The following is a 23,691-nucleotide window of genomic DNA, read 5'->3' on the forward strand; positions in this document are numbered from 1 at the left end:
ATCAGGCAGTTCCTGCAATTAATCTTGCAGCCGCATTTTGAACCATTCGCGAGGCCCTGATCCCAAGGCTCAGCGCATTGCAATAGTCCAAATGTGATAACACCAATGTTTGCCCAACAGATCTGAAATCATATGGCTGAAGAAATGACTTCAGTCGACTCAGAAATGCACAATTGGAAAAACGTGCAACGATCCCCTTGCAATATCAGATCTTGTATACTTAAAGTATAATAAATAATGACTCCTAGGTATTTCACCTTCCTTTTAACTGGAATAGTCACCCCATCAATCAAAACAGCCTTGGGCCAAACTAATCTTCTTGTCTTCCAATCAATACGATTTCAGTCTTTCTCATATTAAGCAACGTCTTATTGGCAGCCATCCAATCTTTGACAATTCCCAAACACTCAGACGGTTGATATTGTCGTTCAATCCCCCCCCCCCTACACAGGAGAGAAGACCTGCCCATCATCAGCGTATATCTTATATTGTACCCCCATTTTCACAAACACTGACCCCAAATCTGCCAAATACACATTAAACAACAGCTGCCATAATCCACGATACACACCCACTGCTCTTTACCCAAAATGTCCTCCCTCTTAAGTAACATGTAAACACTTACCTCAAATCTGCCAAATACACAATAAACAATATGGCCAAAAGAGCCAAACCCTGTGGCACACCTTTTTAGGGCCGTCATAACCCTCAATACACACCCACCGCTTTTTATCTGAATTGTGCTCTCTCTTAAGTAAAATATAAACCAGTTCATGCCACATCGTTTAGGGCGTCTTTTTTCAACATCAAGTGTGTAGACCAAAGGACTCAGGCACTGCACACCGCAAATAAAATCAATATAAAAAGCTTATCCTTCCGGCTTCCTGATGTAGCGTAGCGAAACACAGACTGTGCTGGAGCCGTGAACTGACCTTTTCAGATAAGTGGTCTATTGTAACATTTGCCACTCCAGTAGAAGCCAGAATCCTTGCGCCATGCAATGTGTTATGATTAAAATTCAAGCACCTTTCCAGCGACATTGTACCGCTGCTGTGGCGCCTTGTTGAAGAGCTTATGAGCGCATTTAAATATTTAAAAGCCTTATATTAAGGGGCGCCACAAGTACAAGGGGGCACTCGGAGAAATTGAAAGGGGACAGGTTTAGAACAAACGCTAGGAAGTTCTTTTTCACTCAGAGGGTGGTGGATACATGGAACGCGCTTCCAGAGGCTGTTGTAGACAAGAAAACATTAAATGGTTTCAAAGAAGGTTTGGATAGATTCCTAGAAGAAAAAGGGATTGGGGGGTATAGATAGGTATAGACCATTGCTCAGGCAATGGGCCTGATGGGCCGCCGCGGGTGCGGACCGCTGAGCAGGATGGACCTATGGTCTGCCTCAGCGGAGGCAACTTCTTATGTTCTTAAATGTTATATGAAGATATTATTTGAGAAACTTGTTTTTTGTGTGTTTTCTTCTACACCATTTAGAGAGGCAGTGTCTGTCTGGATGGCTGCAGTGGGCAAAGGGAAAGTCCTGTAAGTGCTGGAGAAGGAGCCTCTTACATATACCCTATAGATGCCCTGTATTAAAACATTTTGACTGGTGTGGAGTTTTCTATGAAGAAAAGAACCCTGGAAATTAGAGTGTCAGATGACCCTGGGATTTTAACCTTCTTCTTGATCTGGGGGAAATGGGGATGAAACCAATGTTGATGTATCTATGAAACTATGGCTGTTTCTAAGAACCTAGGTCCATCTATTGTCTCCCTGGTTTGAAGACAGAAAGTACAGTTGTGGTGGATCTGCCTAGCCTAGAGGAAAAAGAATTAATGAAAGTGTGTAGAAATATTTAGTGATTTGAAGAGCACAACTTATGTATCTCTCTGGGATGGGTTGACAATTTGGTTTGATAAAGATGAGAAGTACAATACAAGCGGATCGACTTTTTCCTCCATCAAAAGTTCAAAGACTAGGGGACACTCAAAAGTTACAGGGAGATACTCTTAAAACCAATAGGAGGAAAGATTTTTCCACTCAGAGAATAATTAATCTCTGGAACGCATTGCCAGAGGATGTGGTAAGAGTGGTTAATGTAGCTGGGTTTGAAAATAGTTTGGACAAGTTCCTGGAGGAAAAGTCCATAGTCTGCTCTTGAGTAAGACATGGGGGAAGTTGCTACTCTTTGGGTTTCTGCCAGGTACTTGTGATTGGGATACTGGGCTGTATGGGCCATTGGTCTCACCCAGTAAGGCTATTCTTATGTTCTTATGATGAAAAATGCAAAATACTGGATTCAGTATATCGAGTTTAATGTGCTGGGAAGCTGGGTTTGTGACCCAATTTGCAATCGCAAGACAGCGCCAATCGGTTTTTATTCAAGCCCCTGATGCAGCTTTTGAGGGGGACAAACACAGCCATGTTGGTTTGGTAATAATAATTCTTTATTTACAGACTGCTATAACTGAATAAGCTCAAAGCAGTTTATAGTAAGATTGGCCTGAGACTGTTTTTTTCATCTGATTTCAAATACATTTATTATTTTATCACTTGTTTGCTATTCAGTGTAGCTATCCTGGAAACTTGACTGGCTGGATGTTACTCTGGCTTGAGAAGGGCGTAATCTAAGAGAGAGATTATCTTCAATAAACCCCGGCAAAGGAGTGAAGTCTGTCACAGAATGCACAAAACTAACCCCAAATAAACTGAGGCTCAGATCTATTATTGTTCTAGATTGTTGGAATGCCTAAACTATTGTGTCAATAAAGTTATCTGACTTCTGATTTTACCAGCTGCAAAGGGACAAAAAAAGAAAAGATGAAAGCTGCTTAGTCACAAGACAGGGTTAGCTTTTCCCAACTGCTCCACGTTCACTGGCCAGACAGCCTCTCACACTTCCTGCCCTTGACCAGAGAGAAACTGAGGGAAGAGTTAGCACAGAAGAAACGGACCTCGAAGAGTCTGGCTGCACTGCTGGGGGGCCGAACCCTTGCAATGCCTCTGGTATTTATGTAACAGGTCACCCTCTGTCGAGTAGCAGGAACTGTTGAGAAACCATGGCATGCCCAGCGGCTCACTAAGGGAACGGCAAGGACAGGATTCCAGGTTCCAAAGTACAGAAGAGCACATGCCACTGACCTCTGCTTCCTTATGGCTTTACAATACTGGAGCAATCTGATTGGCCAACAGCCAACTCGTATCAACGAGTTATATCCAAGCTTAGGTCATTTCAGGTTTCTGAATGGCTGCATCAGATTGACAGAACCAGGAATGAGGGTTAAAGAGCAGATTTCAAACCTACCCTCTTCCCACATTTGCATTTCTGTGATACGAGTACTAATGAATGAGGAAACCTGGAAGGAGCGGTCGGGCGGTTGAAGCAACAGGGCTGCAAAGTCAAGGCTCAAATTGCACAACTCCCACTGTTGCTCCTGGAGAATAGGGGCGAGCCACTTCTCCAACTGCTGCAAGCATTGGAGCTCATTGCCCAGCCCACGCGTGTGGTCCCAGACGTGGGCTTGAGGAAGCGAGCGTAGGCACGCACATACTTGCTTTTATATATTTTCAACCCAGTCCTCAGTACGTACTCAGCCAGTTGGGTTTTCAGGGTTCCCACAATGAATATGCATGATATAAATTTGCATACCATACTTCCATTCTATGCAAATCTATCACATGGATATTCTGACTGGCTGGATTGGGTTGAGAACCCCAGGTTTAGGGCAATGCAGTGGTGTCGTAAGAGGGGGGGAGGTCCGCCCCAGGTGCCATCTTGGTGGCGGCGCCGGCATCCATCCTCCTCTCTGCCCCTTGCTCCAGCCCACTTCTCCTCCCGCCGCGGGCGCATCTTCACTTCCACCCCCCACGGTATCTCTAGCTCTTCTCCAGCGCAAGCAGCAATCCAAACTGTTGCTCACGCCAGTGTTGGCTCTCCCTCTGACATCACTTACATGTCCCACACCTAGGAAGTGACATCAGAGGGAGAGCTGACGCCAACGCGGGAAGCAAGTTGGTGGTGCTGCTTGTGGCCAGAACGTTAAAAAGGTATGGGGGAAGGGAAGGGAGCAGGGGAGGGGCACCTCTCACCCTCACTACGCCACTGGGGCAATGAACTGGAAACCAGGAAGCCAGAGTTAAGTCCCACTGACAGTCCTTGCCATCTCAGGTAAGTGACTTAGATTGTAGGACCTCTGGCCACGTGGAAAATACCTATCGCTTTTGTTGTTGTTAGGCGTCAGCGACTCATGCTCGAGTCCTAGAGACTTGATGAATTGTGGATCTAAAGAGAAATCGGGTTTTGTGCTAGTCCGGAAAGGTTCTCCAGCGTCATCCCCAGGGTTGGTTTCAATGTGTCCAGCCATCCGATTGCAGGTCGCCCTCTTGGCCTGGTTCCTTCCATCTTCCCAAACATGATGTCCTTCTCCAGGGTTCTCTCTTCTTTTTTTTTATTTTTTAGTTCAAATATTTTATTGATTTTAAGTGATCTCTCTTCTGACGGTGTTACCAAAATAAGACAGTCGTAACTTCATCACTTAGGCTTCAAGTGACATAGTCGGTTTGATCTTTTCCAGAATCGATTTGTTAGTTCTTCTGGCGGTCCACAGCACGCCTTCAATCCTTCTCCAGCACCAAAACTCAATCTTCTTTCTCTCTTTTTGTAGTATCAAATATACCTGAGCATAACTCACCTTAAGTTACTACTGAAAAGACATGAGGTAATTAATAGCTAATCTTGATCTTGGGTCTGCCAAAGTAATAAAATCCAAATCCAAACAATAAGGCCCCCAGTGAGGCACCTGTTCAGGAATTACTGCCCTTTATGAGAGACTGGAGGCCCCTGGCTTTGGGTCTTAGATTTGCCACATTCTGCCGACTAACACGGTCAGACAACTCAAGGCTTGCCTAACCATTATACAAGTCAAGCAAAAGAGTAGATTCTGACAGCCACACACACCGCTAAGGCCTGGCAGCTTCCAAATAAATATTTACCCAGCCAAAGGGTTTTGGAAGTTCTCTCTTAACAGTATGATATACAGGATTGACCGAGTAGAGGTGGTCATGATTGTTGGGTTTATCAATTGGAGAAACTGAGGGGGGATCTTAAGGCTGGAGGTTCATTTTGAGCATCTATGTGAAACTCCTTCACCAGCCCTGAGACCATGTTGCACTTTCATCTCATAACCCCGTTATCAGCCAGGTCTTGCGGCCTTACCGCGTTCCAGAAACAGCTCTTTTTCACGTCCGCTCTCTGACGTTGAAATACAAATGGTAAATAACAACTAGAACAACGATACCCTGACCAAACTTGCTTCAAAGAGTGAGAAGAAATCCAAAGTGACCTCAAAGGGAAGACTTCAACGAAAACAGGTGTAATCCGAGCTGCCATCTTTCTTGTGGTGCACCACTAATTACGGACAAATTTAAACCTGCTTAAGAAAAGGCTAAACAAATATTGACATGAAGGCCCCCAGGAAAGAATCTCAAATGCCAGAAATGTTATCACCATTGAGAGCCAAACAAACAAAGCTTTAAAAAGATGACTTTGCTAGGCAAACAGCAATAATCACAGTCCAAGGCATAAACAATGCAAGATAGCAAGTGAAGCCCAGCTATGGATAAGTAGGACCAGGTCAGGCCAGGCGGGAAAGTGCGAGTTACAACAGGGACAACCAAAGAAGGCAGAAGAATGGAGAGACGGAGGCCACATTTCTCTCCCAGGCTGTAAAAGGAGTGGGAACAAGTAATTCAGCTGCTTTGCCTTTTATCAGCTTGGGGGGGGGGGGTGCTGGCTGGCTCTGCACCAGAAGGACAGGAAAGGGAAAGTATTAACCCCTTCCTGCTCTGATGTTGCAGCTATTAATAGTTACTGCTGATACAAATGAGAATTAATCCTTGCTGAGTTTACCCTCATTATGAGAGAAGAGCTTATCTCAGCATCTGTCATCTCCTGAGCTCCTTCCCTGAGGACCTGCCAGCCAAACCCAAACTGCAGTGGTTATGGGGACTGCCTGGTGAGTAACTGAGCCCCTGCAGACTGTCTGAAAGTTGAAATAGAGGTACGATTTTTATACATGGAAATATCTCAGTCTCTGCTCCCTCTGATGCAGGGACCGAACACATTTCACAAGAGACAAAGCAACACTTTTCACGAGGGACAATGGACTCTAGCTCCTTAATTCCAGAGCTCCAAAGTTACTTACTCCAGAAGGGAGACTTTTTGGCCAGTCCTGGTTTTTAAACTTACATCCCAAAGCAGTATGGGATTTGTAGTTCATGATTCTATCTATTGAAATCAGTGCTGCAGGTCCCATAATGCACCAGGATGAGACTGGCAGGAATTCAGGACTGGTTAAAATGTCTCCCTCCCAGAATGGGTAACTTAGCCGTTCTGTAATTCTGCAAACAAGCCTGATAACAGAATATCCGCAATCAATGTTTATGTGATAGATTTGCATTCAGTGGTCTTTGATAGCCCAAACAAAGCAGACAGTGCCAGCAGCCAAAGATGCCAAGTTGCCCAGTTCCAGACTGGAGATTTGGGGCAGTTCTGGATTTTAGACCACCCCCCTGCTGCAGTACGAGACATGCAAAACTCATTTCAATGGGCAGGATAAGGCACTACAGATCCCACAGTGCTTTGGGATATAAGTTAAAAATCAGGATTGTCCAAAAATCTCCAGCTTGGAACTGGGTAACTTGGCAGTTCTGCAGCACTGTGGATACACAGTCGAAATAGTCACGGTTACCATCTACACCAGTGTAACGCAAACTGTGTGCCGCGGTGGGCAGATTCCAGGCGTGCCATGAGACGCCCGAGGAGAGGCGCTGGCTGACTGCTTACAGGACGTGCCTCTCACGGCCGGTGCTTCTCCTGCTATCCGCACCTCTCCCTCTCTAAAGCCCCACCACCGACGGCAATAGGAGTCTCGGGGCTGCGGCTGGAGCACTTCCGCCCATGCGTGGACGTCTACATCAGTGATTCTCAACCCTGTCCTGGAGGAACACCAGGCCAATCGGGTTTTCAGGCTAGCCCTAATGAATATGCATGAGAGAGATTTGCATATGATGGAAGTGATAGGCATGCAAATTTGCTTCATGCATATTCATTAGGGCTAGCCTGAAAACCCAATTGGCCTGGTGTTCCTCCAGGACAGGGTTGGGAACCACTGGTCTACATGATGAGTTTGCGGCACACTGATCTACAACGATATCACAGCCAGAATTTAATTTAATCCAGCCACTATGACAGCTCCATGAAACTTGGCATGTGAGAAGAAAAAAAAACAGTAAAAAGACACAATGAGTTTGAAAATGGGCCACATCAGACCAGGACTCCAGAGAAATGAGCCCTCCAAAACATAACCCAGTGCATTTCTGTGGGAGAAGGAGTTCCAGCTTATGGGGCACAGAAACATACCATGAAATGGAACAATCAAGGCAATTAAAAGGGTGGAATCACCCACTCTTTCGAACCCCCAACTGAGCCACACAGCCTAAAATCTATCCCCTCCCCACATCGCCAAAAAAGTACCTTCGCCACCCTGCAAACTGCTCTTTCCCCCCAAACTTTCCTCACACCCACAAAATATCTCCTGCAGCTGCCACACCGTCCCTAAACTGTTCCCATCCCCTAAATCTACTTCCTGCAAACTGTCCCGCTCCAGAAAAGTATCCCCCAAATGCCACCCCACCCCTAAACTATACCGCCCCAACTATCACCTTCAATGAGCAGCATCCCATCTGGACTCACACCCCAGGCAGCCTTGAAGTGGCTTTCCCTCCCTCCCCGAAAATTGGAGGTTGGTTGTGGTGTAAGGGAGCTTGAGATTGGGCTCATCAGGTGATTGGCTGTAAGCTCACGGAGCTCAGGTGACCCGGAAATGGCCTCCCCCAGGCCCTAGCTGACACAGAGGGGGTCAGAGGACTATAAATTTGGGTTCTTTTATAGTACGCATGTCAGTAGCTCGGGAGGTGTGGGTTTGTTCATTGTGTTTTCCAGTAAACAGAGCTGCGGCCTAGTTTTATTCCGCCAGAAAGTGTCTGTTGTCTGATTTTCTGTAATCAGTAATGTTTAAAGGTATGCCAGTGTTTTCTGAAATGGGTGTGAGGATGCACTGGTAAAGAGGTCCAACTGGGCCATATCCAGGTGTTACGTTTGTATCTTAGAAACATAGAAATAGATGGCAGATAAGGGCCAAGGCCCATCCAGTCTGCCCACCCTAATGTCCCTCCCCTACCTTTGCCCTGTGAATAGATCCCATGTGACGATCCCATTTGGCCTTAAAATCAGGCACGCTGCTGGCCTCAATCACCTGCAGTGGAAGACTATTCCAGCGATCAACCACCCTTTCAGTGAAAAAGATTTCCTGGTGTCACCTCGTAGTTTCCCGCCCCTGATTTTCCACGGATGCCCTCTTCTTGTCGTGGGACCCTTGAAAAAGAAAATATCTTCCTCCGCCTCGATGCGGCCCGTAAGACACTTGAACGTCTCGATCATGTCTCCCCTCTCTCTGCGCTCCTCGAGCGAGTATAGCTGTAATTTGTCAAGTCGTTCTTCGTACGGGAGATCCTTGCGTCCCGAGACCATCCGGGTGGCCATTCTTTGCACCGACTCCAGTCTCAGCACATCCTTGCAATACCACTCTGATGTTCACGAATCGCCATCTCTCCCTGGGAGCTAAAAACGGTTTGAGGCCTTTGCTGGTCCTCCCACACCATGACCCCAATCTACAGTGAAAAAAAATATCATCTTTCTGTTGTAGAGCCAGTTGCTATGAACTCAGATAAAGCTCTTTATTCACTCCTCGGGTACCAGAAAGACTTACAGGTCAGCTGAGAACAGTGTGTACACAACGATGGCTGGAATCACGACTTAGCGACATCGCCAGCATCCATGCCAACTTCCTCAGAGCACAGCGAGTCAGTGCGCTGCCTTTTTGCATGCATTTTTTCTCTAAGCACTGACCAGACTTTCAGCAGGTTTGGAGAGGTAAGAAGACCTAGCACATCCACTCAAGAAAGAAGGAAACAATTACACTTTTGGCATCCTTCATCTTCCAGCAAGACTTAGAAGCATTCATGAAGCACTACTTTCGCTCTTCAAAAAGTTTATTCTTCGGTAAAAGGATATAGGCCTATCAGGATGTCACCAAATCCGCTCGAGAAAGAAGGAAACAATTTTTATCCTTAAGACAAGAGACTAAATCCCTGGGCGCTTTGTTTTTATTAGCGTATCCGTGTAAAATATATTCCAGTAAAGTATGTGTTTTTCCAGCCAGAGCAGCTGAAGGCCTTTTTGGAGCTAAAAAGAATTGCCCCAAAATGAATGAGTGAAAATATAGAGCAGAATCATTGTGTTATAAAAACCATTTTTTTTTTCTTTATTGTTTAAAGTAACTTCTCAATTTCTAACCTTAATCTCCCCGGCAGTGGTGGTCTAAGTAAGGAAGGATTACATATGTTTCCTCTATTTAAAAGTATTAAATGTGAAGTAACATTATGCTTACTGCATTTCTGATGCAAGATGTTTATTTTCTTGTAAAATGTTGAAATTATAAATAAAGAATTAAAAAGAAAACCTAGCACGTAGAATGCGATCCACTAGATATTTTGGTGACCAACTATGTATACAAAGGTTCACCATCACCAAAAGTTTATAGTGGGTCTGTTCTCCAGCCTCCAGAGCTGTTTCCTAAAGAGACTCTGCGGGCAGGATGAGCAGATAATCTGAGCAGCTCCAGGTCACATGAACAGGTGATGGTTAGCAGACCTATGGGGTTGCCAGGTCAACTTTCAGTGAGGCTGGATGACTACCAGAGCTCTCCAGCACATGGGAAGGGGAGAAAGCTAGAGCAACTGGCCCACCTCGGCCCTTAGTCTGTCATCACACATCATGGGAAAATGTCCTAGTCAGAAGAGCCTCTGTCCCATCAACTTCCCTAAAAGAATCTAATAATACCCGGCACATTCAGTCCTGGGGGAGTTGGGCTATTTAAAACCTTAGCATACAATGAGAAGGGAATGCAGAGCGCATTGCAGCCAGAAGGGGCTTTGCGTCTGGATGTTAATAAAGGACAGCACAGCTGATCACTGCAAGGATCTGATTTACTTTCCTAAATGTTTCCATCACCCAGCCTTTAGGGCTGAACCACAAGTGCCCCATCACCACCACCATAGCTGACAAGCAAAGAAGTGATTTTGCACCACTGAAAGCTGGTTCTCTTTCTATATTCACACCATAATACACACTGATATTTGAATATTTTTTCTATTGATATTCATCTTATTGTGCACCACCTTGAGTGAATTTCTTTAACAATCAGTAAATGCATCCTAATAATTTAAATAAACATTTTGGAATCCTTTCTGTGGTGCTTCGACTTGGTTCCAAAAGCTGGGGTTTTTTTTATGATCAAGCTTGACCCAGGTACACAATAAGCACCTGTATATAAGTGAAAAGAGCTTTGAATGTGTGACCACAAAAAGGCGGTTTACAAATCCCATCCCCTTCTTATTAGGTCATTCTAACAAGAATCAAAGCAGTTTACAATCCTTAAATTCATGACAGATGAAATCAGAAAAGAGGGAGCAAAAACTGCAGAACTTGGAAATGACTTGTCCACAGTCAGATCAGGGAAAGAAAGGGCAGTGCTAAACTGTGGAAGTAAAGCCCAAATGTCTCAATCTGCCTTCAATGGAAGTAAAACCCGGAAGTGGAACAAGACTATAGAAGGCAGACTGAGTTGTCTCTGGTCTTGCGCGAGTGGGCAGAGCTATGGCCCGGAGGATCTTCGGAATAATGCAGTATTCTTCAACCGAGATTTCCGAAGTTCTGCAAGATCGACATCGATCCTTCTGCTTATATATATATATTTTTTTAATCTTTCGTAATTTTTATAAATATTTTAAAAAGAGTTTTAAAGCTGAGTCACTTATCTTACCCCGTTCTTTCATAGAACGGGGTTAGATGAGAAGGTGAAAGCATAAACGGGGACTGCCTTGAAAAATCCGGTACGGCGAAACGTGTTGGCAGAGGTCCCCAGCCGTCAATGTTGAAACTGAAGTTAAAAGTTAAAAGTTAAAAAAGATAAGGTACTCAGCTTTAAAACTCTTATAAAATAGATTTAAAATATTTATAAAATTACGAAAGATTAAAACTTAAGTTATAAAAAAAAACATATAAGCAGAAGGATTGGTGGCAGACAGTGCAACAGAACTGTCTTATCCCAGCAGCACTGAGGAGGTGTAGCAAGGACTTATCTAAAAAGAAAGTGCAAAGGCTTCACCTGCTCATGGACCTGGGAAAGAAGTTTAGGGATTCCTGTCAGCAAGGGAGCAGGGCTGATGCTTACCAGGCTGCAGCAGCATGGGTGCCAGCCACATATAATACAAATTATCCCTCCCTGGACACAGGGAAGAAGCTGGATTAATAGTGGGAGTGCACAGCCCCTAATGGCATCCACAGAGCTGGCTCCAGTGCTACAAAGGTGTCAGTGACACACGTTTCTAAGGGTGCCAGCAGCACATGCCTAGATTCATTCCCAAAACTAAGCCCTAGTTGAAGTGCTGGATTCGCCGGCAGCAGCACTTCCCCCCCGCTGACCCTTCCATCTCTCCCTCCCATCCGAACCCCGCCGACCGCGAGACCGAAATACCTTGGTCTAAACGGCAGCAATCTAGACAGGCTGCTTTGCGACTGTCTCCCGCCGGGGCATTCCGTGTGCTGCGTTGCTGATGACATCATCAGTGACGCAGCAGAGGAATGCCCTTGGGGGGGAGAAAGCCGCTAAGCAGCCTGTCTAGATTGCTGCAGACGCTGCCGTTTGGAACAAACTATTTTGGTCTCGTGGTCTGCGGGGTTCGGATGGGAGGGAAAGATGGAAGGGTCAGCGGAGGGGGGGATGGGAGGGAGTCTGATTACCTTTAGGGAAGGGGTGTCAAAGTCCCTCCTCGAGGGCCGCAATCCAGTCAGGTTTTCAGGATTTCCCCAATGAATATGCATGAGATCTATTAGCATACAATGAAAGCAGTGCATGCAAATAGATCTCATGCATATTCATTGGGGAAATCCTGACTGGATTGCGGCCCTCGAAGACAGACTTTGACACCCCTGCTTTAGAGCAACATATTAAATTTAAAATACTGTTTGGTTTTAAAAGTTTTGAATCATATGATTTTTCCTGTGATTTCTGCCAATTTAAAGGTTTATCGATCTGTTAAGTCATTGCGGTCTTCTGATTGTTTATTATTAAAATGTTTCCCCGAAAATAAGACCTAGTGTGTTTTTTTTGGACCCAAAATTAATATGATAGTGTCTTATTTTCAGTGAAACACGGTAGGTGTAATTTGCCTGGTGAGGGGGGGGGGAAGGGGGAGGGCAAATGGAAAGGAAGCTATATTCAGCATTAGCTCCTGCAACATCTGAGCTCCCCTCCCCACAATCCCACCCCCCAACTAGATCTATGCTTTATGAGGGAAACGAGGACTGGGCCCCCCAGCTATTCAGCTCTTAGCAAGCAGTGCTTTGCCCTCAGGGTAAGGGGGGACGTACCCTTTCCAAGGAGGGGGCAACTAACTTCTGAAGCACAGCTGAACAGGTGCTATCTGCTCACCACGAAGTTTTCTGATCTCTGGGGCACATCAGGAGCCGTAGGGACCCCTCCGCTGGGCAGTGCAACGGTTGAATTGTATAGAGCGCCAACAGTCCCAAGGCGCCATGCCTCATGGCTCTGGGGGTTGGAGTACAGTGAATTTTACCACGGGTCCTTGGGCAGCACAGGGTTAGTTTTTACCCACATCTGTGTGGTTTGTCTGAGTAGGAACATGGAGCTCCTGCCCTCTCCTCTTTCCTATGGAGGTCAATCAGGTGCTGTTTCTCTCTGTCACCCCCCCAGTCACCGGCATTTCCATTCAGACCAAATACCACAGTAATGTGCAGTTACAGAGGCTGTAAGTTTCCTCTTCCTTCCTACTGCATCTCACGGAGCCTCTTCCTTCTCAAGGATTCAGTTGTGAGGGATAATTATTACTGCCTGCGCCTTCCTCGCTGTCCTGGATATACTAGATCCAGGCCTTCAGGTCGAGCTAGTGCACACTGGATGCCACCTCCTTGGTGAATGGCCATCTGCTCCTTGTTAGCCGTACAGAAACCCACTCTAACCCCCAGTTTGAGCCACAATGGACAGCCGGATCTCCTATGGGGCTCCTGCCGCACTTTCCTGCCCCGGCCTTCAAGCTGCCCACATACACCGGACGCCTGCACGGCCTAGAGCTGGCATGGCCTCATCTTTTGCCCTTCGTTCATCACCTTCTCCCTCTCATGTGGCTATCAGACAAAAATATTTACTTAAGATATTTGCTTTCTTGTGATTTTTCTCTCCCTAGGCCTGGTGTGTTACTCCTCTTTAAAGGTTCACAAAATGGAAAATGGCGATACCTTTTTATTGGACTGAAATCATTTTTGACTAGCTCTTAGAGGCCAAACCCGCCTTCCTCAGGTCAGGTCACAGGAGCCACACTAATTCCTGGCAGGAGAATCCAGAGGAGGGGGAGCCATGTCTTAAAAAGCAGTGACTGAGTTGGAGAGGGCATTGCAGTATTTTTTCCAGGGTCACCCTGCTTCTACGTTCCAGCCCGATACTGAGTCACAAGACTAGAAGCAACACATGCTATAGGCTAGACCAGGAAGGCACAGCTAGGACGATATGCTGCAGGGTAAGGAATCCGGGGAAGAAAGGAGTCACTTGGCACCAGTTCCATATGGCTCCAGATAGGCAGACAGAAAGAAGGAAGAAATCCACTTGTTGAGTCACATTGAGCACCACCCATGGAAAATTAGCAATGTCCAAGCATTCCTTTGCTCTGTTTACTGGAAACCAGCTCAGTTTGTCCAGGGGAACAGTAAAGCACCAGAGTCTGCTTCTACATCTCGCCTCCACACCACAGAACGAGGAGCTGGTGCTACATTATGACTAGACTAATCCAACACCCTTGTACTTTGGCTGTTGAAAAGAGCTTGACCACCAGGAGCTCTCACCATCGCCTTCTGTCATGGCCAACATGGCGACGACTTCACTTTCCATCGCAAGACAAAAGCCAAAAGAGTTTTCCCAGTGGGGTGGCCCCTCAAGCTGTACAAGCTTAAGCTTGCTGTAGTCTTGGCAGCATTAGAACCAGGTCACCCCAACTGAAGGCAGCTTCCTGCCACTACACAAAGAAGATGTCAGTGGTGTCCAAGCTCATTCCTAGAGAACGGAAGTAATAATATGAGACGTGCAAGAACACTTCCTACCATTCAAAGAGAAACAAAAGTCTTACTACAGGCAGTCTGAAGCAGCTACTCTGACCTAACCACGGCCAGTCAATGCAGCAGAAGCCCAAAACTGGCACTAAGCTCTCCCTCCTTTCTCATGAGTTTCTGCTTCCTTTCAGCACCAACTACACCCTGAGTTTTCCTGATCCAGGAGCTCCAGAATGGGTCTCTACATCACAGAATCTGGAGGTTCCAGTGCTTTTCCTTGTACCCCTCCACTCACCAGTCTATCCTACTGCCCAATCCTTAGTATGACATGTTCTAATCATTAAAATTTTTGGCCTGGTGCCCTAGGGAGGGGAGAAACACTTTTCAGCTCAATGAAAGCACCATGGGTTAGTTTACTCTGGACTTTAGCATTATCATTGGTAAACTGTTTGCAAAGTAAGAACAGGAAGAAAGTGAAAGAGGAAGAGAGGATGACCCAAGCACTACCCCAACCCACTCGCTTACTGCTACTGAGAGGGCCCTGAGAAAGTTAGAGTCATGGGATAGGAAGCAATGTTCAATTGTGGATTAAGAACTGGTTATCGGACAGAAAACAGAGGGTAGGGTTACATGGCCATTTTTCTCAATGGAGGAGAGTAAACAGTGGAGTGCCGCAGGGGTCTGTACTGGGACCGGTGCTATTTAACTTATTTATAAATTATCTGGAAATTGGAACTACGAGTGAAGTGATTAACTTTGCAGATGACACTTTCCAGAGAAAGGAAATGGGTATATATTGAAGGAACTAAGGCCAGTACTGGGAAGACTTGCATGGTCTGTGTCCCGTTCAAAGTTGTTAAAATGCATGCAGACTGTGAAAAACTGCAGGAAGATCTTAGGAAATTGAAAGACTGGGGCTTCTAAATGGCAGATGAAATTTAATGTGGACAAATACAAAGTGATTTACATTGGGAAGAATAATCCAACTCATACTTACCAGTTTCTAGGGTCCACCTTCAGAGTCAGCACCCAAGAAAAAGATCTAGGTGTCACTGTGGACAATACGATGAAACCTTCTGCTCAATGTGCAGCGGCAGCCAAAAAAGCAAACAAGATACTAGAATTACAGTCATACCTCGGTTTCCGAGTGTTTTACAAGACGAGCAAAACACTCCCGTAAATCTTACCTCACAAAACGAGCGCCGTCCTGATAAATGAGTCCTCAACTCCCAAATTAAGCCATCCGACATCCTGATAAATGATCACGAGCACGCGCGTCATGTGTAAGCACGACATTGATGAGCGCTGTGTGTGCTTACACGTGACGCGCATGTATGTAATCGTTTATCAGGATGGCGGACGGCTTAATTCAGGAGATGAGAGCCCGGCAGCGGGACCTGAGCCTGAGCTGGCGGACGGCAGAGGCATCGCCCTGAAGCGGGAAGGCAGCTGCAGGAGACCCCGAGGGTTGCCAGCGCCTGGCCACCTGAATGAAGTCACCCTGCTGAAGGGGCTTCAGCACCCGGGCATCATCCAGGCAGGTACCCACCCCTGGGCCACCATAGCAAACCTCTTGGGTTATGGAACGAATCGTCTGTTTCCTTTATTGCCTATGGGAAAATTTGCTTTGCAATACGAGTGCTTTGGATTACAAGCATGCTTCTGGAACAAATTATGCTTGTAAACCAAGGTACCACTGTATTAGTAAAGGGATGGTAAACAGGACTAAGAAATGTTATAATGCCTCTCTATCACTCAATGGTGTGACCTCACCTTGAGTATTACGTTCAGTTCTGGTCTCCTTAACTCAAAAATGATGTAGAGGCACTAGAAAAGGTTCAAAGAAGAGCAACCAAGATGATAAAAGGGATAGAACTCCTCTCGTATGAGGAAAGACTAAAAAGGATAGGGTTCTTCAGCTTGGAAAAGAGACGGCTGAGGGGAGATAGGATTGAAGTCTGCAAAATACTGAGTGGAGTAGTACGGGAAAAAGTGGATCGATTTTTTAATGCATCAAGATTTACAAAAACTAGAAGGCACTCGAAGTTACAGAGTAATACTTTTAAACCCAATAAGAGGATTTTTTTTTTTTACTCAGAGAATAGTTAAGCTCTGGAATGCATAGCCAGAGGATGTAGTAAGAGCAGTTAATGTAGCTGGTTTTTAAAAAGGTTTGGACAAGTTCCTGGAGGAAAAGTCCATAGTCTGCTGTTGAGACAGACATGGGAGAAGCCACTGCTTGCCCTGAAGTAGCATGGAATGCTGCTATTATTTGGGTTTTTGCCAGGTACTTGTGACTTGGATTGGCTTCCATGGAGATGGGATACTGGGCTGATCCAGTAAAACTATTCTTATGCCTTCAGATGGGTTCACAGTCCTTCCACAGCATACACAAGAAGTCAGTAAATGCAGGGTTTTTGCTCATCCTCTGCTCAGATTCCCAGCAGTTTCTAGATTTCTTTTGTCTACAAATGAAATGAGAAAATCCACCCATGCAGCTTCAGCTGAGAGGAGGGAGTGGGAAGCCCAAAAAGCCCTACGGAAAGAATGAAAGAAATTCCAGGGAATCACAAGACCAAAGACTTAGCCGACAGCCCTAAATGGCAAAAGCTTGCTCCGAGAGCATTTCGCTATTTGGCGCAGGATGTGTGTCTTGCTGAAGAGCTGCTGGCTGTGACTACGTCTCCTACACAAGCTGCTCTTACACATTTGCAAGTGCACTTGCAATTACGATAATGTGCACTGTGGTGGAGACTGGAAGATGCCAGCTGGCCGTGTCCTGAACTCAGCTCTACACTCCTCCCCTGCAGAAAGCATTTCTTTATTCCGTTTTCTAGCCCAGAATGGGTTACAATTGTACACACACCGTATTGGGCAAATGGATGCAGATGGATGCTCTTGCACAGGTTGAAGGATGTTTCCTTCTAATTCACTTTTGTGGTGCAGTGCACCAGTGGAATGATTCGAGAGCACAGTCAGAGGTAATGGGTGGGTGCTAGGGGTGAAAACTCACAGGGTTTTATTCACCAAGGCGGATTCATTACTCTTGTAAGATGGGGCAGGGGTGGTGGAAGAGCACAAGTTAACCCTAAATTTCTAGCTGGGGTATCTTTTAGTTGGTATCTTCAGTTTGAGAGCCGAGATTCGTGATGGGTAAAGCGGGTGATACATGGAGCAGGGAGGGGAAAGGGGTTCCCTTTCTGATAGGGTTGACCTGGTGGCTCTCAGATGCACTAGAAGTAATGGATGGAACTAAAAGTAAGTCTATCCCCCGGCACACAGATATTTTCTCTTCCCTAAGTCCACCTCCAAAAGGCATTCTCTATCCCTGTTTCCCAGCTCCTCTCCCAAAACCACCCTTTCCCCGAGTCCCAGTCTGCATCCCCGTGTCATCTTCCCCCATCCTGTCTCCACGTCAACCCTTTCAAACAGACTCTTCCCTTCAGTTTTTTTAATTCTCCTACATTTGCAGCCCAAAAAAAGCAAACAGGATGCCAGGAATAAATAAGACCAAGAATATTACAATGCCTCTGTATCACCTTAAGTATTGCGTTCAATTCTGGTCATCTCAAGAAATATAGCAGAATTTGAAAAGGTTCAAAGAAGAAGGGCCAAAATAATGAAGGGGATGGAACTCCTCTCGTAGGAGGAAAGACTAAAGAGGTTGGGGTTCTTCAGCTTGGAAAAGAGACGGCTGAGGGGGGATCCGATTGAGGTCGACCAGCTGAGTGGTGCAGAATGGGAAAAAGTGAATCGATTTTTCTTCTCTTTCAAAAATTACAAAAACTAGGGGCCCCTCAATGAAAGAAATAGAAGGAAATATTTTTTCACTGAATGAACAGTTAAGTTCTGGCAGTGGCAGTAGGTAGCGTATCTGGGTTTAAAAAAGGTTTAGACAAGTTCCTGGAGGAAAAGTCCATGTTCTGCTATTGAGATTAGCATGGAATCCTGCTACTATTTGGGTTTCCGCTAGGTACTGGTGGAAACAGGATACTGGGGTAAATGGACCTTGGTCTAATTCACTAAGGCTAGTCTTATGCTCTGTTTTCTTCTCTCAGTACGTGACTCTCAACAAGGTTGAGCTGTTCAGTGACCAGATTTTAACGTCACTCTCAGTTTTATTAAAACAGTGACAGTTTCGGCAAGATGTGACTCAAATAGAGAGCTTGTAGAGAGCTCAACTTTAGATAAGAAGGGGAGAGTGTGGCGCTGTGGTTAAAGCTTCAGCTTTGGCAGCCTGAGGCTGCTCATCGTGACCCTGGGCAAGTCACTTAATCCCCCCATTGCCCCAGGTACACTAGATAGATTGTGAGTCTGCCAGGACAGACAGGGGAAAATGCTTGAGGACCTGAATAAATTCATATAAACCATTCTGAGCTCCCCTGGGAGACCAGTATAGAAAATTGAATAAATAAATAACATTAGGACACAGAACTGATACGGACGTAGTACAGGAAGCAAGATTCTGGAGGTGGTGGGGGACTAAGAAGAGTCATACGGCTGCCACTGTCCCCTGGACCTCGCAATGAAGAACACTGTGTTGTGCTGTTGATTAGAGAATGGCATGGGGACAAATTTTTCCCCCTCTCTGTGGGAATTCATTTTCCCGTCCCATCGAGTTCTTTTCCTGTCCCTGCCCCATTCCTGCAAGCTCCGTCCTCCTCTGCAGTAGCCTCAAACCCTTTAAAATCCTAAGTAGCAACATTCTAGAGCTCAGATTGTGATGTCATAATGCCTCATTCCACCAATGCCTAAGCTCCCTCCTCATCTGCACAAGCCTCAAACCCTTTAAAATCCTAAGTAGTAACATTGTAGAGCTCAGACTGTGATGTCATAATGCCTCATTCCACCAATGCCTGAGCTCCGTCCTCATCTGCACAAGCCTCAAACGCTTTAAAATCTTAAGTGTTCGAGGCTTGTGTGGTTAAGGCAGAGCTCACAGGAATGGGGCAGGGAAAGAGACAAAACTTGCGGGAACGGGGCGGGTAAAAATGTGTCCCCACGTCATTCTCTACTGTTGATGTTCTGCTACGTTCTTTTGATGAGTCGTGTTTCCAGTCTGGTGCGTACTCTTTCAGTGAGTCAGCATATTCACCAGTATTCGTGCAAAGGGCATTCTTTTTGCTCAGTCAGTGCCTTTTTGGTATCATCAGTACAGCATGCACTTTTTTGGTGAACCAATAACTCTTCGGTATTATCAGGGCAGCATGCGTTCTTTGGTGATCTGGGGCTTTTGCAAGGTACATAAAAAGATGATGCATGAACTCCAGATTGCATTAGTGCAGTGGTTCCCAACCCTGTCCTGGAGGATCACCAGGCCAATCGGGTTTTCAGGCTAGCCCTAATGAATATGCATGAGAGAGATTTGCGTATCATGGAAGTTACAGGCATGCAAATCTGCTCCATGCATATTCATTAGGGCTATCCCGAAAACCCGATTGGCCTGGTGGTCCTCCAGGACAGGGTTGGGAACCACTGCATTAGTGCACATGTCCTCAGCATTCCGTTTGTTTGAAGCATTAATCTGTGCTGTTTGCAATGTGATTAAGTCCTAAATTCAAAACTCAAGCAACCAGAAATCAATGAACTCAGAGAAAGGTGCACTTGACTCCCACCTGGCTGAGTGCAGCATGTGTGATGTTAGAGCACAGCCAGGTCTTAGGAGGTTTGTTTCACTCCAGAGCAGCTCGCTATGGTAACAGAGCTTGCTCCACTCCGCTAAATCGTGTCCTGCCTTGGAATGCTCACATTAAACAAAGCCCTGGGAACGCTGCCATGGAATGGGTCTAAGGCACAGAGGTCTGGATTCAAAAGACAAGCTACCTCCACCTCCCTGTCAGTCCATGGAGGGGAACCCTCTTCTCCATCACTGCTGCAACTAAAGTCCCTACAGGGCATCCAAGCACCCCAATGTTTGAAGCTGGGACACTAAAAGCAAGTCTTTAAAAGAAAACGTTTCTTTTGTACAGCGGGGAAGATACGTCCGAGGTCGTGGCACCCGTCAATGCACAAACAAGGGGGAACTTTGTGGGGAAAGCTGGTGCTGGGGTCCAGGGCAGAAACTTGGGAGGGGACCCCCAAAGCTCATCAGCAGACTACTCCTGCCTCAGCTTTGACGAGGCTTAGGGCTTTCTATGGGCTCTGTTCCAGTCCCTTTCACACATATGTCACATACGAAGGGAGTTGCTATTATACTCCAAAGAGCGCAATCATTATAGAATTTATTACGCCACGTACAACAGTCGATGGTCAAGCGATGTGACTGAAGGCTGAAGCTAGAGAGATGAAAAATTAGCAGGAGACACGTGTCAAGAAGGCCTTGAAGATGTCTCTTCTGGAATGTCATTGAGGGAACTTTGGAGGTCACGTGTTGGGGGAGAAACGCTGCTGGCTAGGGATTTTGTAAACTGTCCCGGGTACCAAGTTTTTACTGAAATTCTTTATTTCATAGTAATTCCTCAGACCACCAGATCCCCCCATGCCTCATGGAGATCATTCAGAGAACTCCTAGGGCAAGAGAACAGCCTACCCTAGCCAATAACGCTCTGTCCAGGTAGCCTCCCTCCGTGCCTTCTCTCAAGCGTGAAGCAAGGAGAATTTCCATACCAAGCAGGCAACGGTGAAAGGCCAAGGCTAGAAGGAGTCACAGACTCCGAGTGCAGTGCAAAGTGAGAAGGCATCTTCACAGACTAACATATGAACAAGGCGAGTGAAAGTTTCGCTTACAAACATATAAATCGGCGCCTGCAAGTATGAAGTTAATAGTTTGCCCCAAGAAAGAGGGAACCACAGCCCTTGTAAATGACACACTGGCATTTCTCCACAAACTTACATCACACGAGTAAAGGAAAATCCAGCCCTGACAGCTGAATGAAATGCATAAGCCATTGGTTTTTATTACTCATGAGTTCCGAGTAAGAATGTACTACCACATTTACTCAAGCCACACACAAAAAGAATGATTAACCCATGCTCCCAACACTCCCAGAGGTTCATTAACATACCTCACTTACAGGCTACAGTGATAAGTCAATTCTAGCATTCCATGTACACAGCACGGACAAGCTTTGTGTCTCTGGTCTTTAAAAATTTCATGGTCTAAGACACGACCTTTCTAGGCGACATCCAATGCTCCCTCTAAGTGCATGCAAATTTTTTCTCACGCGAGTGACATATTCTAAAATAAATGTTTTCCACATCAGCAACACGATCTAAAACCCAACAATTTTCCAGATTTGCAAGTATTTTTCTGAGAAACCATGTAAAATCTGTGAGCAACGCTCCTAGATTGTATGGGTCATTGCTCATATGATCAGCTTAGAGCAGTGGTGTCAAACTCACGGCCCGCCAGGTCCTATTTTGAGGCCATTAGTAAAATAAAACCGTTTCTTGATCATATGACTCTTTAGCTATAAATGACAATATTATGATTAAAAGACTTAGCCAAAAGGAAAGATTTATAAAACTATAAAGAGTTTTACCTCATTTCCTTATTAAGACATTAACTATTTTTTCTGAAGCCCTCCAAGTACCTACAAATCCAAAATGTGGCCCTGCAAAGGGTTGGAGTTGGAAACCACTAGCTTAGAGGGAACCTAGGTGACATCCTAAAGCAGTGTATCGCAAACTGCGTGCCTCGAAAAATTCCACGCGTGCCGCCAGAGAGGCGCCGGCTGACTGAGTCTCGTGGCGAGAGGCACATCCTGTAGGCATTAAGCCGGTGCCTCTTCTCCTCCCTGGCGTCTCTCCTCCTCTCCGCGTCTTTTCTTTTTCAGCACAACTCCCCCCTGCCCCAACTGGCATCTCAGGACCCCGTCTAGAGGGCCTCCACGCATGCGCAGATGTTGACGTGACATTTCTGGATGCTCTTGAGCCACGGCACCCAATTTAATGTGCCACCAGCTTGCAAAGTTTAATTTTACAGCAGAAATACTGCGCCCCTCTTAGGACCAGTCTTTGACTTCAGATATAGTGGCGTAGTAGGGGACGGGCGAGGGGGCCCTGTTGGTGGGGGCGTCGGAACCTCTCCCTCCACCACACCCCCCTTCCCCCGTATGTCTAGTGACCTCTGCGAGCAACAAGAAGTCTGTCGTCTGTCCCGCTGGGTGCGCATAGGAAGTGGCGTGAGAAGGCGAGCTGATGAGGTCGCAAGGAGCACCTTGAAGTTCTTGTTGCTCGCAGCGGTGGGGGGGGGGGGGGCAGAGACTAGGGCAGGGGAGGGGCACCACTGCCCCAGGCGTCTCTCACGCTTGCTACGCCACTGTTCAGATAATAAAATTCTAAAAGCAGCGCTTTGCGCAGGACTCCATTGCCAGTGAAGGACAGATTAGCAAAGCTGCACACGTATAAGTATCACCTGCCTTATCAGGATTTGAACAAACTTGTTATATAGGTAAATTGATAAAAGCACCACAGAAGGTGCCCTAATCAGTAGGTTTCAGTGAGGGACTGGGGAAGAGGTCTAAGCAAAGTTCAGATGCTCCCATCAGCAGAACCGGAGGAGGTGGGGCCAGCTATTGGCCACGCCCATTTCTATTCCTCAATGGCTTCTGCTGCGCTTCATTCAACCTAGGGGTCCTCGTGGGGCGTCAAAGTCCCTCCATTTCCCCAATGAATATGCTAATAGATGTCATGCATATTCATTGGGCAAATCCTGAAAAGCCGACTGGATTGCGGCTGTCATTAGCCCGAATCTTGAGCCCCCAGCGGCATGAATGGGAGCCGTTTCCCTCCTCAGAGGGTGAGTCTAAGTCCTTGCTCTATGGCGCGAGCGTCCCTGAGCATGCACTGAAGAGCTTCCTGCAGGTGGGCGAAACTTTCCGCGAGCACTTGGGGAGCCCTGCGGCAGTCGGAAGGCTTTTGCAGCAGCAGCAGCGGCGGCGCGAGCTCTGCAGCCTGCGACTAGGCGCGCATTCTCCCCGCGCGCGCTGTCACCAACGAGGCTGCCCTCGCGCCCGCCCCGGCCCCCCTCGCGCCCCTTTACCTGGCCCTCGCTCAGGTAGCTGAAGACGAACGACGAGAGCTCTTCATCCAGCAGCGCGCCGCAGTCGGCCATCTTCCAGCGAGTGGAGCGAGGGGAGGGCGGAAGGCGGAGGCGGGGGAGGGAGGAGGGACGGGACCGGCTCGCGCTCGTCACACATGCTCCAAGCTCATTGCCGACTCCGCTTGCAAGGACCACGGGGATCCCCATTGGGCAAATCGCAGCACCCCCATGTATCACACACCCCCCATCTTCCGCGCAAGCGTCCGCTTCCCTTCGGGGCCCCGCGCCTAGGAAGTGACGTCAGAGAGAGCAGCAAGTTCTCCCAGTTACCATTCAGGGGATTAATTGGTCTTTTCCTCCTGGATCCCCCAATGAAGTGACGGTTCAGGGGCCCAGCCAGATGGGTCTCCGCGCAGGCCAGGGCACCCGTCGAAATGTTTGCAGGACACTGACCTAGAAAAGCAACTCTTG

General features: G+C 46.7%; 1 protein-coding gene across 3 annotated transcripts in view; it reads right to left on the reverse strand.

Annotated features, from left to right (window-relative positions):
* PPARGC1B (PPARG coactivator 1 beta) overlaps positions 1-23,530 on the reverse strand; it is a 108,418-nt gene extending 84,888 nt beyond the window's left edge. For 2 of the 3 annotated variants that reach the window (XR_004537503.1, XM_033927491.1), the window contains exon 1: positions 23,221-23,530. Coding sequence is in view for 2 of the 3 variants with exons in the window: in XM_033927491.1 (XP_033783382.1) it covers positions 23,221-23,427 (207 nt within the window). In the remaining variant the exon portion in view is untranslated. The remainder of the gene's footprint in view (positions 1-23,220) is intronic. The other variant, XM_033927492.1, reaches the window with a different exon arrangement.
* Between the last annotated feature and the right edge of the window lie 161 nt (positions 23,531-23,691).

The sequence above is a fragment of the Geotrypetes seraphini genome, chromosome 18, assembly GCF_902459505.1.
Source record: "Geotrypetes seraphini chromosome 18, aGeoSer1.1, whole genome shotgun sequence".
NCBI classification, from domain to species: Eukaryota; Metazoa; Chordata; class Amphibia; order Gymnophiona; family Dermophiidae; genus Geotrypetes; species Geotrypetes seraphini.